The sequence below is a fragment of the Hippichthys cyanospilos genome, chromosome 11 (genome assembly GCF_059441005.1).
Source record: "Hippichthys cyanospilos isolate Australia breed blue-spotted pipefish chromosome 11, RoL_Hcya_1.0, whole genome shotgun sequence".
Lineage (NCBI taxonomy): Eukaryota > Metazoa > Chordata > Actinopteri > Syngnathiformes > Syngnathidae > Hippichthys > Hippichthys cyanospilos.
In genome coordinates, this window is record NC_142379.1 from 21,106,920 (window position 1) to 21,125,928 (window position 19,009).

The window sequence follows — 19,009 nt, forward strand, 5'->3', positions numbered from 1 at the left end:
CACAAGACACAAGGGAAGCAGCTAAGGGCTGATATATGTCTCTTACAATGTACATATGTAATGAAAAAAATATCTACAAAGTCGGAAATCCGCGTAATGGAAAAATAATCCGCAATGTAGCGAATCTGCAATAGTGTAACCATGAATGTGTATCAAGAAGAAGCATACAAAAACTCACCTTAATCAGTACGTTAAACACAATAACAATGATGTAGGGTAGCTGCTAACGTTAGCACCATCGAAACCATCTATTTTTGAAATTTCTGTCCCAAACCTTGCCAAGTGAAATTGAATTTGAATATTAATATCAGGATTGTGGAATGCACTGTTTATGCCTAAAGTATAAACAATGCATCACTAACCTGTGAAGCAAAGTAATAAAAAGATTAAAATACATAAAAGGATTTTGTATATTGTCTTTAAAGATTTCCAATACAACATAGATTGGTTAGTACTTTTTTAGGCTCAAGCCAACCTTCCACTGGATGTGTTATGAGCTACATTAAGACTGGCAAATCCATATTTCTAGGTATGTTGGTGAGAGTAAAATAAATGCAATAGTAGTTTAATTAGGTTTGACTTCTTCCCGCTCCTTTTCTGACATGGGGACAGGACTTGTGTTTTCCTTTTTTACTCATTTTGATGATGTCTCCTTTTCAACTATATATTTGTGTTCTTTTATTTGTGTGTTCATGTTTACTTTTTCCTACTTGTTTGAAATACAAAAAAAATGCCTTGCATTTAAAATACAGTTATATTGCAATGTAACTAATTACTTTTAAATGAGAGTAACACGAATACATCATACATTACAGTTTTGAAGTAACTTGCCCAACACTATTCATTTGTACTGGGTTGTGAGATAAACAGGCTGCTATTCTATTTCCCTTTTTCTATATATCAATGTCATATTTAAAATGATGAATGACAAAACAGTGGCATGCCTGGAGTCTTGTGAAGAAAACAAGCTGAATGTGTGAAATGAATATAGACATACTTGCCTGCCCCATATAAAAGTCACTCAGTACATTACTTTTAGATCACCACTTGTCTACAGTGAATTTCAAAAGGGCGAGGAACTGAATTTTTCCACACCAAACTCATTCAATAAGGCTTTTTTTTTTCTTCCAGCAGCTACAACCATAATATTGTCATAACTGTTCTGAGAAATTAGTGTCAAGGTCAACCAAGCCTGATATTAGACTAAAGCACACTTCACATCAAGGTCCAAGAGTTAGGTAAGATTACAAGTTCTACCCTCAACTCAACTTTGAGAAAAAATTCGGCTTACCAATAGAGAGCTAATTCAACCGTAGATTTGCCTCTGAGTTCTCAAAGCACTGAGAAACGTATATAAGATGCTGTAATCATTTCAGATTTGACCATGTTAAAAAAGACTGTACACCTTGTAAGACAAACCTTTGAAGGCTCCAAGGTAAATACCGAACAGATATTTAGGTATTACTGTTTTCACAATAATCTCCACACTCCTCACTCAGTAGTAATTTGCAATGTGATTGATAATATTGGTGTCACCACTAATTATGCCATCGTCATGATTGTTCCCATCACTGTCATTATTGTTTCACAAGTAATTATGCAATTGCCATTATCTTTATCACCATTGTCATAAAAATGGCTCAAGATAATACTCATTGAAGAATGGAAAGTAAATCATCTTTTGTGATTATCACAGATATAATGTTGCTTACATTTTTTTTTCTTTTCTACTGTTCAGTCTCCCTTTGACATTTCTTTGCAAAGTTACATCCCTATTTAGTATATTTTTGAGATACATAATATTTACACTTATTATTTTCTGAAGTATACCTCAAATTGACAAGACAAAAAAAGACCCGTTTGGCTGATATACATGTTTTTTTTTTTTTTTGCTTGTTTTGTTTTAGGTTTTTTTTACTGTAAAATACACTTAAATTAATTTTCTCGAAATCGAGTGTGCCTTAGAATCGAGTGCACAGTTGAACAGTTTTGACTCATTTGCTGTAGTGGTTTGTTTCCATTAATGTGCAGTAATGCACCTTATAGCTTTGTGTGCTTTATAATTCAATGTGCTGTATGTATAAAAATGTCTAAAATTGACCCCTGAGTATTCCGGGGATTTTTCACTTGCCTGCCCTTATTGTCACCTTAGTCCTGACTTTGAAAGGGTCACAACATGGTAAAATATAAATATATATTTACTTTCTACCCCTCGAAATGTTCAGTGGCATCAGCCCTATCCATACATATGAAATTGAAATAGGAATATTTATGATGTCATAATTATGAGTATGAATATTATGACTGTCCTATTCATACATGTCTACATTTTGGGGGGAGAACTTACCTTTATGTAGACAAATTGTAAAAATGTAATGATAGCAAAAGTAACTCCGCTGTTTACTTATACATTTATGAAATTTAAATAGGAATATTTATTATGCCATATTTAGAGTGTTATGCCTTTTTAAGACTTTGGCATGATGGTAGTCCAGGCTAAGACAATCATTGAAGTCATTGAAAGGCTTGCAAATATCATGTTAGCCACTAGCGACACCCGGTGGTTTTGTGGTGTCAGCACACAAATTTCTGTTGTGCCCTGTTTCCGAGTTGCCCTTGAGAGGATTAATCCAAAAATCAGAGGAAATGCATGATAAAACAATGGGTTTTCAATATGTCCAAAATTGACAATATTTCCAATTTTGAATGGTAGTAAATGAGCTCGACGTGGGCTAAATTTGACACCTATCGGGTATATCTCTTCACCTCCTGTTTGTAAGCATTTAGACAGGACAGCAGCATGGCATAGTGTCAAGTTGTCATCTTTAGACAATCTATGCAATATTTTAGCCTCCTAGTGTTTTTTTTGTATGCTTTTTCTTTGATATTATACATCAAGGACATTAAAAAGACCAAGTTGGGTCAAAATTTCCCCCAGGGAATTAAACCTGTTCGTTGAGACTGCACTCTCAGTCAGGGGTCACTAAGCTTTTTTAAAGTGGGAGCTACTTCTTTGGAACTGAGTAATATGCAGGGCTACCAGTTTGTGTGAAGGCTACGCTCATGTTAATGACTTTTCACAATAATTAAGGAACAGCTGTAGTAAATATGTAAATCAAGTGTAATATGTAATGTAATACAGTGGACGCCTGGTCTACAATGTCCCTGCATTGCATTTTTTTCATGTTCGGACGTGGACTGCAACGTTTTCTTTGCCCCCTCTATACATTTCTTTGGGTTTACGACACATCTAACAGACGTCAGTGTGCATGCGTGACCGACATGTTGGATTTGTCCGCGCTCATACGTCTATTCGTGTCACTAAGAAGAGTCAAAATGATGACTGCCTAAAGACTTGATCTCCTGTGAGTGCTTACAAAAACATATTTTTAGTGCATATTAGTGCTCAATTCAAACTTGAATTGGTTAGCGATGGGTCCCATGATTGCTAGTGATGTTAATGAGAGAAATAAGAAGATGATTTATATGGAAACAAAGCTGGAGATAATCAAGAAATATGAAGAAGGCTAAGCTAGCCTAGGCTAGCTACCCTCGCTAGGGATTATGGCCAAAAGAAGCTCAAGTCACATCACTCAAAAGTAAATAAATCCTTTACATATTTTTTCTTTATGATGTTATTTAATTGTATACATGTATATTATATATATGTAGCATTTACTATATTATTTTGATACCAATTTTTAAGATGTATATACAATTTTGATGTTTTTACCTGGGTTTTTACACGCATTAGCTATTTAACATAGGTTTGGATTGCCCGTCGTACGACAAATTTGCGTTACGATCCCAACCGCGGAACAGATTAATCTCATAAACCGAGGGCCCACTGTACATGTATTTTTTTTTATAAATTTCATCGCAAGTCACCCATGTTCTATCTCTTGTAAGCTTATTTGCAGAACAGGCCTGTGGGCTACTCATGTGATCTTTGGTGGCTACCTGGTGCCCGCGGGCACCATGTTGGTGACCACTGCTTTAGATAAAAGAAATTCTGTGAACTTCAATTGATATCTACTCTAGTATTCTAGTTAGTGATTAAATGAGGTAAACCCTCTTCTGCATATAAATGATAGGGGCCCATTTCATTCATTCTTGAACCCCCTTTGGGGAGCAAAGGAACAAATAAAATAGTTCCCTCTGCCATGAGCTTCCTCTTGCCTCTCAGTATGGGCAGCAATATATGTGGCACTATGCTTATAGGCCACTGTAATTTTATGATTCTAGCAAACTTGTTATCAGGGAAATTGGATTGTGGTGTAAACATTAATATCATCATTTGAATGTGCGATAAATCTCTGCCCCTTTAACGTAACAGGTAAGGGATGTTGGAAAATGCATTATTGTACTTTGTCTCTTTAGCTATAATGTACTGAAGTCTGTATGATGCTGCTGTGGTCACATTGCAGAGCAATATGCCCAATTAAATTGTATTGGGCTAAATCATAATTCATTGTTCACATAAAAAACAAATACGACTTACAGTATAATGTGAACAGAATGCCTCGGTTTTTGAAAAAAACTTAGACATCTGAATTGTATGGTTCATATTGACATGGAACAAAAAATAGAATACAAGACACATTTGGCAAAAAAAAAAAAAACACTCAACTGACCTGTTGAATGACCAAATTTGCAGGACTTCATTACCATTTTTTTGTTTAGGTCTTAATTCTTAAAGTTAGAATTGTGTGAGGTCCCTAAGTGGTGTTCATGGTCTTCAGAAACCATCATGGCTTTTGCCTACTGTTGGCAGTATGTGGGACTCTTGCTTCAAGTGTCTGGTAAATGAAGGGTTGCAAAGTGGTGCACCGCACACTGGGAATGGATGGCTCTCCCAGGGATGGCAAATAGGCAGTTTATCTAAACGCTACCCTGTCCTTGTGCTTTATCTGATCTGGGGTAGACAGAGTGTATTAGCACTGAATAATAGCACCACACTGCTTGATAAGCTTCCTGCCCTCCTCTAGTGATATTGCTCTCTAGAGGTTAAATTTGTGGGGGGGTTCTCACAAGTCAAAGGCTTTCAGGCGTGCATTATGGGCCCCCAAAATCCCCACTCAACCATCCACCTCTAAACGCCAATAGTGCACAGAATGGTGAAGTGCTTATATGAGCTGCAGATAATCGAAGCACCAGACCTTCAAGGAGGGCTTCTAGCAGTGAGGGAGACTGTCCCTAACCTTGAAGTATGCAAAGTCTTTAGTCTGTCAGGATATTATTAAATGTTGTTGTGTTGGTCAAAAAAAGCCAGATACAGCGGTGATATCAATGCGTTGAGAGGTGGCAACATTAACATTAACTAAAACAACTGAACATAATGTAAGACAATAAAAATACGGAATGCTAAGAAAACGTTGGAGTCCAATGAAACTATTTATTAAATGTTAGAATAAGAATTGTCTTTTTTTTTCAGGCACTTTGATGCAGTTTTTTTTTTTTTTAATAGACTAAGCTGTAACCTGTAAAAATGCTGTAAAAAAAAAAAAAAAACGAACAGTTGTTGACAGTCGATTTAGACGACTTGTTCAAGCACAAGTCCAAGGAATGAAGGAAGCAAGTCAAGCAGTCCTTTCCTATTTTGCCATTATATGTCAACCCCCCTAATATGGTGGTTGAAAATGAGGAAGATAAACTTGACTTGCCCTCTGAGAAATAAGGTAATATATTTTGTACTTTAATTTAAACTGACACTTAAACCTTTACACTCAATGAGCCATTTTGACATGGTTTCCATGGAAAAGACAACACTGGGAACACTGTGTGTGTGTGTATATATATATATATATATATATATATATATATATATATATATATATATATATATATATATATATATATATATATATACAGTGATCCCCCTACTTCGCTGTTAAAAGGGGGTGTCAACCCCTCGTGAAGTCTGAAACCCGCGAAGTAAGGTATCAGTTCCTAGATTTCTATGTACGCCCCAATATAGCCGTAGCAACCATAAACAATCTTTTTTTTTTTTGTATTTTTTTGCGTATTTTTTTTCATTTCTCCTATTATTTATCATTGCATTATCCTTATTAACATTATTGTATATTCATTAAATAACTAATATTACTTAGTTTGTTGAAAATTTGTTCTCAGGATTGGTTATCTGCACCAAGACTCCGGTGAAAGAGTACGCAAGTCATCACGTTGAACTTCACATTTATTTTGGCTCATGTATGGTGTATCTTGTAGTATCTGTTGAATAATAAATTAACAACAATGTTAAAGTCAGTAAACTAACATATAAACACTTGCCAAACTTAAATAGATAGATAGATAGATAAATAGATAGATAGATACTTTATTCATCCCCGTAGGGAAATTCACATTTCCAGCAGTATCCTCAAGTCGAGATATAAAATATGAGAAATAAAATACACAAGGATACACATAAGTCCAGTACAGAAGTATACTTAAGGTGCTTGTTAACAGTGTAAACAGAATAGTGTGAATCGTTGGAGTCTAGTGCAAGTATAATTAAGGTGCTTGGATAAAGTGAATAGTGCAGTGCAGAGTATGAGGTTTAGAGTTTAATGTGAGCTTTTACTGCTTTTACTGGTTTTTTAGCCGACATTAGCGGGTTAGCAACAACCAACAACAACTACTAACTATAAAGTGCAACCTCAAACCAAAACGAACACAGAATGAACTAAAATAAACTAAAATCGCTTATTAAACATAGGCAGTAGCGTGCAATATCAACATGAATGATAATAAACTATAAATATGAGCTTACGTTGTCATTCACTACGTCACGAGCCGAATGACGCACAGAGAATGTATAACAGGAAACAGAAATACAACACGACCCGACAAATTTAAAGCATGCATTTCAAAATAAGATAACAAACGTCACTAACTCTAATGCTTGAAGAATTCTTAAAATAGTTATCAACTGATATTACTTAGTTATTTGATGAATACAAAACTGTATAATGTACTTTTTTGCTTTTCTTCCAATTTTTTTCCATTTATGCTTATTTTTTTAAATTATTTTTTATTTTGAAATATTTTTCCTGGAAAAACCCACGAAGTACTGAGACAGCAAAGTAGGAGGGATCACTGTATATATATATATATATATATATATATATATATATATATATATATATATATATATATATATATATATATATACACACTATTGAATTGATGTTGACGTATGAGAGAGATATTGATTGAATTTAATTCTTATAATTACACCCCTAATTACACCTTTCCTTGTACACAGTACATACTGTATGACAAGAAAAAAGCAATAAGGGTCATCCTCCTAAGGTCATTATTTGCCAGGAAATTTGAAGAGATTTGAATAAAAACCTTTCCAAATTAATTACCGTTTTTTTCAGAGAACACGTTGACCTCGCTTATAAGTCAACCCCCCCCTTTTTTTTTACACTAATTTAATTGAATTCTACATAAATGTTATGATAAGTCTACCCCTGCCTTTCGTGGTTACATAGATCATGGCTCTCGAACATGCTCTTTTTCCTCCTTGTCATCTCTTCAAACATACTTGTTACTCTTCTATGTATAGTCACATGATTTACTAATCATCTTTCTCGGGATATTCTCCCAAGCTTTCTTTACGCAAGAGACGAAGTGGCGAGATCAGAGCGTGCAAGGTCCCCCCGTCAACCACCCCCCCTACCTGATGACATCCATACGGCTGATTTTTGTCTTTGCGTCCAAGGGTTGAGAGTCAACCCAAGAGTGAAGGCTTTTCATTTATATTATGTGTCAAAGTCCACCAAACAAATTATCCACACAGCTTCATTGACAACAAAGTCATTTACGCAGTCTTTTACGAAAGAGCTATTTGTGAATTCGAGTTACCGTATTTTCCGCACTATAAGGCGCACCCTCAATTAATGACATAGTTTAAAACGTCTCAATATTGATCCGCATATAAGGCGCATCTGATAAAAAGGCGCACCATCAGCTTTTAAAAAAAATTAAGGCTTTTAGGTGCACCTTATAGTGCGGAAAATATGGTAATGTTATTCAAACACAGATATGTGGAGAAAAGTGGTCTGTTTTGAGTTATGATAAAAAACTCGACTTGTACTCGGAGAAATGCGCTAACTCCATTTTAATAGTGTGAAGATAATGCTACATCATTAATATTTAGAGTTAGCAAAAGTGTTAAGTATGCATTAAACAAACGATGTAAAAATGTATTTATGGCTAAAATTTGATGGCCTCCACCACGGAGCTCAAAATCAGTCTGATTGGATTTTGATTAAAGGCCAAAGGAAACACCCTCAGAATATGACATGACGAGAATAGCACAGAGCCATTTAGTGAATGTCCAAACATGCTAAATGAGGCTCACGCTAGCACAAAAATGTTCTCCAGTTTTTATGCTGTTTTTGAATACAGAACTCTAAAGGTCAAAGGTTGACTATATCCTGGGAATAAGGAATTCTGCTTATTAAACAAATTATTAAATGTAATTTTCAATGAGAGTTTTAATGTGAGGGCAATGAGTTTGATGAGTTTTTAGTTGGAAAACTTAAAAACGAGTTACCATATTGTTTGTTTTTTTCGACTGGCGTTTTTGCTGGAGATTCTACTACAGTACTTTTAAGAATTTAACATCAATACTCAAGAGGTTCTTGTCGATTATGGTACATAGAGAAAACTCAAGAGCATAAGGTCTCCAACTATGATTGTTTTTGCCCCAAATAAATAAATAAATTACCTCTGCAGTGTGTCTTAGCTTTTGATATCTGGGGAGAATTGTGCTTCAAGTATTGATCCAGTCACATAACAACAGAGCTGAAGTTGCAGGTGCAATAGACATTTTGTCTCTGCTGCACACCCACACAATCAAATACAAACCTTGTTTTCAACAATATAACTGAACCTATTCCACCAACTTCCTCTTCACCACCTTGACCACCATTCTTGTTCAAAAGGCCGGAATCCATAAAAAAAGCATCTCTGTTCCACCAGCTATGAGTGTGCTCTCACTTCCCAGTAACATTACACGATTCATGGCCAGCCAAATCCTTTTTGCTATTGATTTATATCTTTTTTTTTATTATTTATTTTTTTTTACCTTGTTTATAAAACAAAAAACTCCCACACAGTATAAAGAAAAAACATTCTCCTGTCAAATCTGTATCACTCCTTTTGTGCCCCCTTACAAGAAAGTATGAATGTAATTAATGTAGATTTTGTTGTGTAACTATATCTGTACATTCCTAGTTTTTTTTTTAAGAATGATGGAAAAGGCATACTTAGTATAAAAATGTGACTTCCGGTATAGTGATATTCAGTAGTCCCAGTAGGACTATGACCATTTCTTATCCCCAAAGGGCTAAATTGTCATCACATAATACACTTGAGCACATAGCAATTTTTCCACAAACAAAAAAAACCTGTAATCTTGAGATCTTGACCACAAAGCAAAAAGCTGAATAGAAAATCTGACTGCAACCGAGACTTCACTTCGTGAGTTTGTGAGGTTTGTATTTTTGTTTTTGTTGTTCAGCGACCTCCTCATGCGAGCCAATACAAGTGTTGCGTGTAAGTCTTGCAAAGACAATAATGCATGTTTTTTACTGACACTATCAGGAAGGTATTCATTAAAATTGCAAAAGTGAAATTTGCAAACTAAAAAGTTAACGCTTCAGGGAGGAGAGAAAAAAACCCCCAATAAAACAGTAAATTAATACCTCTCAGTCATTACTGTTTTTTAATTTGGAAAGACATATACTCTATTGAGCTAGTATGCATGTGTTGACCTTCATTAGTTTAATTACCGTAATTCTCCATGTACAAATAGAGATTATTTTTCTCATTTTCAACTCCCATATTGGGTAGGGTGGGGAGTTGGGGGTCGACTTACCTGCATAACTCAAAACAGGCCTTTTTTTTTTCTCATCTGTGTTTAAAAAAAATAATGAAATTTGAAATATCATGTCATTTACAAGGCTTAAAATTATTATATACTATATATATACCACTAACTCAATATAGTATTTATCTGTTTTAGTGCTTTCAAATGTACTTTTGTTAAGCTTCGCCTTATTGCCTCTTTGTTGTCAACAAAGAGGATGCATGGATCATTTTTCCACCTGACTTTGACTTGCACACTTGAAGAAGCCGGCATGGATGTCGGCAGGTGGGGGGGGGGGGACTGTGAAAGGCAACCTTCCACACTGTGATCTCACAACAGTCGTCACTTAGGTAAAGAACATCCCAAGTAAGATGATCAGCAAATCATCCTTGAAGACCTCCATTTCAAACAAATTGGACAGGTCTGTTACTCGTGGAAGAGTAACAAGGATGTTGGCCCAACTGACAAGCAGGAAGGAAAGGACTTCCGGGATTGGCGTGTAAGATAGTGATGATGAGTTTTAGGGCTTTTCAACAAATTCATATTCAGCTGTGTCAAAAAAATAAACCATTGAAACTTTAAATCGTTTTCTTGTTGCAACATTAGTTTCAGCATTTGCGTCTATGCGCATGCGCACATTGCCACAATTGTCTTGTTTCTGCCCCACCCCCTCCCCCAATAACCACAACCATTACAGTCACGGATAAAGTTATACTCACGTTCTTGTAAAATTCACCCATAATTTAAGTGAAAAAGGATTGGTCGACTTACACACAAGGTTGACTTGTACACAGAAATATGGTAACTGTCTGCTAGATGTATATAAAATATTTGAGTTTGGGTAAGGTGAACAGAGAGATTTAACAAGAAGCTCCTTTGCACATCTTGTGCTTAGGCTATTAAAGTACAATATTTCAGTATACAGTTGGCCCCCATGTTACTAGATTAATCCGTTCTGCGGTTGGTCTCGTAAGGAAAATTCTCCGTATGACGGGCAATCCAAACTTATGTTAAATAGCTAATGCGTTTAGAACCCCAGGTAAAAACATCAAAATTGTACATATATATATATATATATATATATATATATATATATATATATATATATATATATATATATATATATATATATATATATATATATATAATATACATGGATACAATCAGAAAACATCGTAAATACAAAATATAGAAAGGATTTATTTGTCTTTGAGTGGCACTGGTTATGCCCATAATCCCTAATAAGGGTTATCTCCAGCATCGTTTCCATATAAAAAATCTTAGTTCTCTCTTTAACATCACTAGCAATCTTGGGACCCATGGCTAACCCTTTCAACTTTGAATTACGCAGTGCAAATGCAGCCAAGCCCCTAGGGTGATGACAGTTGTTTTGAGGGGATGAAAAAACTCAGTATTCCATGTTGCAACATGAAAATAACGTAAGCCAGGGACGCTGTAACACGGGGGTCCACTGTATAATATTTGGATGCCTATCGACCTCACCTGTAGAGTGTAACAGGAGGGTTGGCCTTTGCGGAGCAGTGGAATCTCACAAGGTTTCCCTCAAGAACTGGCTGAGGCTCCACTGAGAGATTGACAAGAGGCAGATCTAAAAGACACAATGAAGTTATATAAAGTACAGTGTCAGTGATATATTCAACACGCCCCATAGTGAATTGAAAAGTGGAAGTGCAAGGGACATTGTCTGCTCCCAAAAACTGAAAGAAACTGTAGAAATACAGTCATAAGATCCAACATTTATAGAAATGTGATTACGCATTAGGGCCACACAAGAAAATAATTGGTAAAATGTTGAAAAAGCAAGGGGTAATATAACAAGATTAAAATCATACAGTTACAAGAAACGCGGAGATGTTACAAGGATGTTAATCATCATATTAGATTTAAGTGATTATATAATGGCAAAGTTGTGGTATTAAAAGCAAAAACATTTTAAGAGGACAATATAACATTACAAGGATGAAGTCATACTGTATTACAACATTATCGTAATCATTTTCTGAGTTCACGTCACATTATTGTGGTGTTTTCAACGTGAATATTGGTGACTATATAGTGAAAAGACATTCCTGCCTGATAATTAAAAAAGGATGGCGTTACCATGCTGTTTGATGAGCGTGGCCATCTGCCTTAATCTACGTGATCAAACCCGGAAATGGAATTACGTCATCAACAAAACCAGAAGTACATCTAGTGGTAAAACGTTTCCTTTACACACAAATTAAACAATAATCATCCTTTGAAACCCTTAGTAATCATTTTTTTAACAATTTAGAAACAAATTTCTTATCATCATTTGAAACAATAAACATTTTGATGAAATCAACCTTAAAAGAAACACAATTATCATATAACTGCATTCACTTGTACCTTTTTTTGTTTTATTTTATTTCACTAGCTTTTCTTTTCAGTGCACACTACAAATGATAAGTATATGAACTTCCTTTTTTTATTTAGTGTGGCATCGAATCCAATGATAAAGTTATAACACATCAGTATTTCTCCATTTACAAGTGAGTTTTTTTCCTCATTTTCAACTCCCATATTGGGGGATTCGACCTATGCCCGCATAACTCAAAACAGACCATTTTTTTTCTGAATTTGAATGTGAAAAATGAATATGTGATTTACAAAGACTTAAAATGATTGTATTTGCCCCTTATTTGATATAATAGTATGCATCAGTTTTAGAGCGTTAAGCACAGAACATTGCAAAATGCCCTTTCATTTCGTTGTTGTCAACAACGAGGCTGTGTGGATATTTTTTTCAGGGGACTTTGATGCATTATGAAAAGTTAAGAACGGCTTGACTTCTCGTCTTCAGTGCTTGAAAATAGGTGGCAGCAGGTGGGGGGAGAAATAGCAAAGGGCAAGGTTCCAAGCTCTGCTCTAACCACAGTCGTCATGGGTAAAGAACATCGCAAGTAAGATGATCAGCAAAACATCTCTAAAGATCTCTATTTCAAACCAATTGGAGGGGCCTGAAGATGACTACCTGTGGAAGAGTAGCATGGATGTCTGCTCAAATGACGAGCAGGAAGGAGCGGACGTCTGGGAGTTAAATGGGAGGCGCTATTCGGCATGTCAGATAATGATGACTGTGTCCAAAAAAAAAAAAGCATTCAAACATCAAATAATTTTGTTGTTGCATCATTAGTTTGAGCATTTGCGTCTACTCCTGCACTCCCCCCATAACCGCGTAAACGATGAACCACCTATGAGTACTGTAATTCCATAAGTTTGTTTATGATTTGTTCACCGAGGGACAAAAAGAGGTTTTTCAACCTGTGTACATACTAGATGTTTGTTAACTGTATGTTCTCTAACCTTTGTAATAGACTCATATGAGGCCAGCATATGATTTAGCGATTGGAGACAGAATAAAGTCTTGCATTTAGGAAGAATTGCTACTTTTCATTCCCTCTAATTTTTACAATATGTTGCGAATTAAATCAAAGGAAAACTTGACTTCCTAATGAGATTGAGTAAATGGCAATTTGCAAAAAAAGAACAAAAACATTGATGAGTCTATAGTGTGATCCACTACAAACATAACAATGAGCAACATCAGAGAAACATAACAAGCATTCATATTATGCAAATGTAATAAACAACTTAATGTATCCTAATTGAGAAAGGTGGGCTCCTTTTGAAGGTACAAGCTAATTTCCATTTCAATACTCTCTCCTGTGGGGAGAAAAAAATGCAGTTTACTCTGTGGACCCGTACATATTGAATTTTGAAATGACTCAATGAGTTTTGCAGTTTATTTATTTATTTGCTGAAGGTGTTATATCTATGTATACATACACAGTGTTCCCAGTGTTTTGTCCATAAATTTGACCCTGTTGTTGTTGTTGACATTTACGTTGCAATTTTTTTAATTACCCCATTATGAATTATTATTTATTTAAAATACTTATTTGTATTATCAACATATTCATTTTCTGATTATGCAATCTAATATGCACATCGTAACATGTCTTTGGATCCTTTGGATCTTTTTCTTTGCGGCTTTTTTTTATGGTCTGTTGGATTTAAAACGTATCTTAAACCTTCATGTGATTCCACTGTCATTGCTGAAATCAAGGAAATGAAACAAAACAAAAATATGTGCAAAGGCTTTTACCCTACCGCATTTGCACTCCTCAGACCTACAACATCCTTACTTTTTGCCATCTGTAGTTTTGGCGGTGTTCTGTTGCTGCATCAAGGACAGTAGATTAGTCATTTTGGTAAGGGAGGGTTTTTGGTGTTGATGCTTGTGCTGCCATCTGTTTCAAAATGTGCACCGTGTCTTTGCTCTCTATGTTCAACACTTCTAATGTAATAACAAGGGACTATACTTGGACAGGGATGAAGCGCAGTCAAACAACAGACAAACATTACTGTTATGCAGCCAAAAAGTGGTATGTGTGTGTGACTGCAGATGGGGGTAGTTTTAATATAGAGAGAAGCTGATTTTTGCCCTGCGGCTGTGCAGATGTTCACCGCTTGCTCAGCTGTCATGAAGCCCACAATGAGGAGGAAGTGATCCAGCTCAATGTGCTCGAATGAGAATTTTGTGGGAAATGATCCAAAAAATAAGCATGATGTTACATTTAAAAAGGACTATTTTTGAGCAACACTGTCTGTTCAAGGTTCTCTGTTAAGCCTTTTCGAATGGGGTTGCGTTAAGCCTTTTTGATTGGGAGCCATAGCCAAATCGTGGTGGCCCTGCCAGAACCAAAACACAGGCCTTGTAAATCGCTGACATTGGGCGATATCTCAGATGATGACAATTTGGTTAATTTTATATTTTTTCTTACTAGCCAATCCCCATGTGCAGCAGTATGTGCATTATTTTTACAAGTTATTCACCAAACAAGTGTTGGATATGGCTTGTCGTTGACGACGTAAAGTCAATGATGTTGTTTTGGAGATCTCCTAAAAAGTGAAGTGCTTTGATGCATTGGGAATATGTCTGATGCCAGAGTTTCATGATACACTTTGCACCAATTGGAGCAGTATTTGCAATTTTGTTGTGTACCTGTTGGACAATGATAAAGACATTCTATTGTATTGTATTCTATTTATAATATGATAAATGTTAATATTATTTCACATACAGGGCTCTATTTTCATGCTCAGCAGCAAGTCTGGCGATCGGTCCAGACCGACTTCCTCCCACTCTCCAAAAACATGCATGGCAAATGTATTGGTCAAACTAAAATGTCCACAGGTGTCGGGCTCAGTCTTTGTGTGATCTGCAATTGGCTGGCAGCCAGTTGAGGGTGTTCCCCGCCTACTACCCAAAGTCAGCTGGGATAAGCACCAACGAGCCTGCGACTCTTGTGAAGATAAGCAGCTCTCGAAAATGGATGGATAATAACCCACAAGTTTAAACACAGCACTCTGATTCATATTCCATTCGTAGAATCTGAATCAGGCAGCAAAAGCCACCTTTTTTTCCACCTTGTTGCTCAGGGCTCATGGAACGCCCAATCATGACTCAGCTTGAGAGCGTCACTTCACAAAACTTTAAAACAAAAAAAAGCTGAGCTGTGGTCTTCATTAACTGAGCTCATTTCCGTCATGAAAAAAAAAAGGCAAGCCAAAAGTAAATTTAAAGCTATTTTTGAACCATATGGAGTGCCGCAATTGGGTCTATTTTCAAAGATTTTATCTTTTCTCCTTTCTCGGGGGCGGCTCGGTGACACAGTGGTTAGCACGTCTGCCTCACAGTTAAGGGACTTGAGTTTGATTCCAGCTGGCTCCGGCGTTTGCATGTACTCTCTGAGCCTGCGTGGGTTATGTCCGGGTACTGCCCAAAGTTAGCTGGGATAGGCAACAGCAAGCCTGGGACTTTTGTGAGGATATGCGGCAATAGAAAATGGATGGATGGATGGATAAACATCCAGTGGGGGGAAAATGCCCCCATCCAAATATGTGGTTGTGGAACTTCTTCCCACGGAGTGCACTGAAGTGCAAAGAAAATTAAACATAATAAAATAGGACTTTGGCGTCTCCCTTTGGACACCGGGAAGCACTTGTGTAATAACATACATGACAGAAGAAGTTGAAAAGTCATAAACAAGAAGTTATGACACCATCCAGCATTTCACAATATCACTATCGGTTGTGCATGCTTTAAGCTGCTACAGGATGTGGATGGATGGACAAAAAAAAAAAAAAAACTCAACTCCCAAGGCAACGGGATAATGTTGTTGTGTTTGCTTTTTTAGAATGTCATTGGCTTTTCAATAAATTAATCCGGAAGCTTTGTTATGGTTATGCTCCGATATTCTTTGTTTGGGGAGGGGGTATTTTTTCATTTCATTGGAGGGGGGGGGGGGGGGGGGGGGGGGATCTGTGCTGTACTTAATAAATTGACCAAGAAGGCTATCACCCAAAAAGGGGAGCAAACGACCAACCTGTTAACGATACCGGTTGCAGAGAGGGTTTGTCAGAGCAGCAAGGCTTTGGGGAATGCTAGTATGTGTTTTGTTGTTGTTTTTTTTTTTTTTAATTCTTATGTAAATTGAGGAAACCAGAGCAAGTTTACCCGTTGTGTAGTATTTTGACCATTGTTGAGCCATTCTCACAATATTTTACCAATGCGATGGCACACTGCTGGTAGTGTGATAACTAAGTGGTTGTACCATGATGAACTTTGGCATGATGTCACCATCTGGGTGACATTTCAGCATCCTAGTGTCTTCTTTCAATGCTTTCACTTTGTTGTGAAATACCTTTGATGTAAAGATCAAAGGATTTGACAAACTACTGTACACATGTAAAATGTAAACATTGCTATAATATATTAAATATTAAATATTAATATTAATATTAATATTAATATTAATATTAATATTAATATTAATAATAAAGACATGTATTGATACACACAAATACAGTTGTTAGTCTTGATATGTCTAGGAATTAAAATAAAATGATTAACTTACAAGTAAGCACAATGTCCAAATTTGCTCAGTGTAGCATTTTATCCTTTTGATTAACACACATTACAAAGTCTTTCTAAATCCTTTTCGCCATGCAAATAACTTCCGTAATTTATTGCTTCACCTTAACTGTGCCTGGTTAGAAATGGGTCCACCATAAACAACAAACACATATTTTCTTTCAGTAACGTTATGATAACTTCATTGGTGTGTTTTCTCTGGCTCGTCTTTTGTTCCAGGGCATGTGGGTGTGTGTCAAACCAATCTACATTTGGAGTTGCAATGTTAGTGAGCCCGTTGGGTGTTTTTAGCCATGCAAGTGGTTAATTGCATGGACAAAAATGTGGGCAGAGGGAACCTCAAAGGCGAAAATGACAGATGTGTTGCTGGAGAGGCCTGTAATAAAAAATCCAGCCAGAAGCTGAAGAGCAGCAAAGCAGACATTAAAGAGTTCAGGATGGAAGTGGGGGTGTGGTGTTTTCACTAATAGACACACTAATGTCAAAGCCAATTCAGAGCACATTCTACAAAGCATTCACACCGCACTTTTCATCCATGCAATTTCTGATGCTATTTGTTTTTAACACTTCTGGTTCAGGTGTCGAGAGACTTCACAACACAAATGCACATTACAACCACCACTAATTGATCTTCCCATGACTGAACCTGACCAATAAAAAAAGACTCAGCAGGAAGAAAAAGTGCCATCATGTGAAAAATCACTGATTTTAGCTCGAATAAACCCAACACATTTTGACAGCGAAGCGAGAGGTCAAGACATCTTCCAATAAGGCTTTTTCCTATGACCTTTAATCCTTTACTGGACACAGTGGCCGCTTTCGGCCATTAGTCTAAACAGCAAAAAAATAAATAAATAAAACAGCCTTTATTAGGCACATGTTTTTCCATTTTTAAGCCCTAACCAGGCTGGAATTTTCAGGATTTCAGAGAAATTTAGGGGTAGCTACGCTGGAATTTAAGCGATGGTTATTATGGATGCTTTTGGTCATTTTGCCTGTTTTGACTATTGGCTGAAAGTGGCCACTGTGTGTGAGAGTAAAGGGTTAAGATATGATAGACATAAAAAAAAAAAAAAGGCCAGTTGCCATTTTTTTCTATGTATAAATGAATGGTTTTCTGTGGGGATTATACTGAGAAAGCCACAGTAAATTAATAATTTAGAATGTTGATCCGTTAGATCAGGGGTGTCGAACTTTTTTTTTTGTCGTGGTCCATAGTGTAGTTATAATTTCTCAGAGGGCCGGTATGGTTGTGAAGTCAAATAACTTTTATATGTGTTCGTCACACATTTCTAACAGAAGATCTCCTCTAAAACAAAATCATATTTGCAGCCAGAAATTTTTCACAACAGGGGACTTTTCACTATAGCAAATCTATATCTCGGACGTAAAAATAAAAAACGTGTTGTGCAAAACAAAACTATCCAACATTTAAATTAAAAAAAAAAAAAGAAAGAAATAGCGAAATCTAGAATAAGCATTCAATTTCACACTTACATCAATATCTTGCATAATGTATTTCACTTTTATCCTGTTTTCGAGTGTTGGCTTGATTTAACCTGACGTTATTTCGACAACAACACCCCTCGGCGCAGAGTCCAGGCGGACCAGATTTCACGCAACACGTAACTTCCAGAATTTTTTTATGAACGGAAAACATGGCGGACAAACTATTGCTAATAGAAGTTTGTCGGTAAAAATATCTTCATGATTCATCCAAAAAGGAATACCGTGATTATACATACCATAAACAACTCCTGACAAGTATCATGTCGGGGAGAAACGAGGAGTCTGTTTGGAACGTTTACATCGATTTTTGTATTTTTCTACAGCATTTTTGTATGCTGTAGAGTCCATTTACTGCCACCTACTGTATGGGAGAAGATCATGTGACTGCGGGGGAAAGCCGCTCCCAGTACACTATACAGTGCTGCAAAACGCATGCCGGTGCATAAAGTATAAACCAAGCTAGACTTTTCCTGCAGGCTTGTTTTTGCCAGAGTGAATGTCAGCGCAACACAAATGTAGAAAAAAAAATCGTATTATGCAACAGCGGGATTTTTTCCTTGTATAAGGACTTCAAGAGAGAAAGACTTTTTTAACAATGGGGAATTTTTTTACACATGCAGTTTTCATTGTACAGG

The 19,009-nt window shown here is 36.3% G+C and overlaps 1 protein-coding gene across 4 annotated transcripts in view; it reads right to left on the bottom strand.

Moving 5' to 3' along the window:
- Positions 1-19,009, bottom strand: part of kirrel3b (kirre like nephrin family adhesion molecule 3b) — a 248,650-nt gene that overhangs the window by 37,531 nt on the left and 192,110 nt on the right. For all 4 annotated transcript variants that reach the window (XM_088427897.1, XM_088427896.1, XM_088427895.1 and 1 more), the window contains exon 7: positions 11,387-11,492. In XM_088427897.1, coding sequence (XP_088284023.1) covers positions 11,387-11,492 — 106 coding nt within the window. The remainder of the gene's footprint in view (positions 1-11,386; positions 11,493-19,009) is intronic.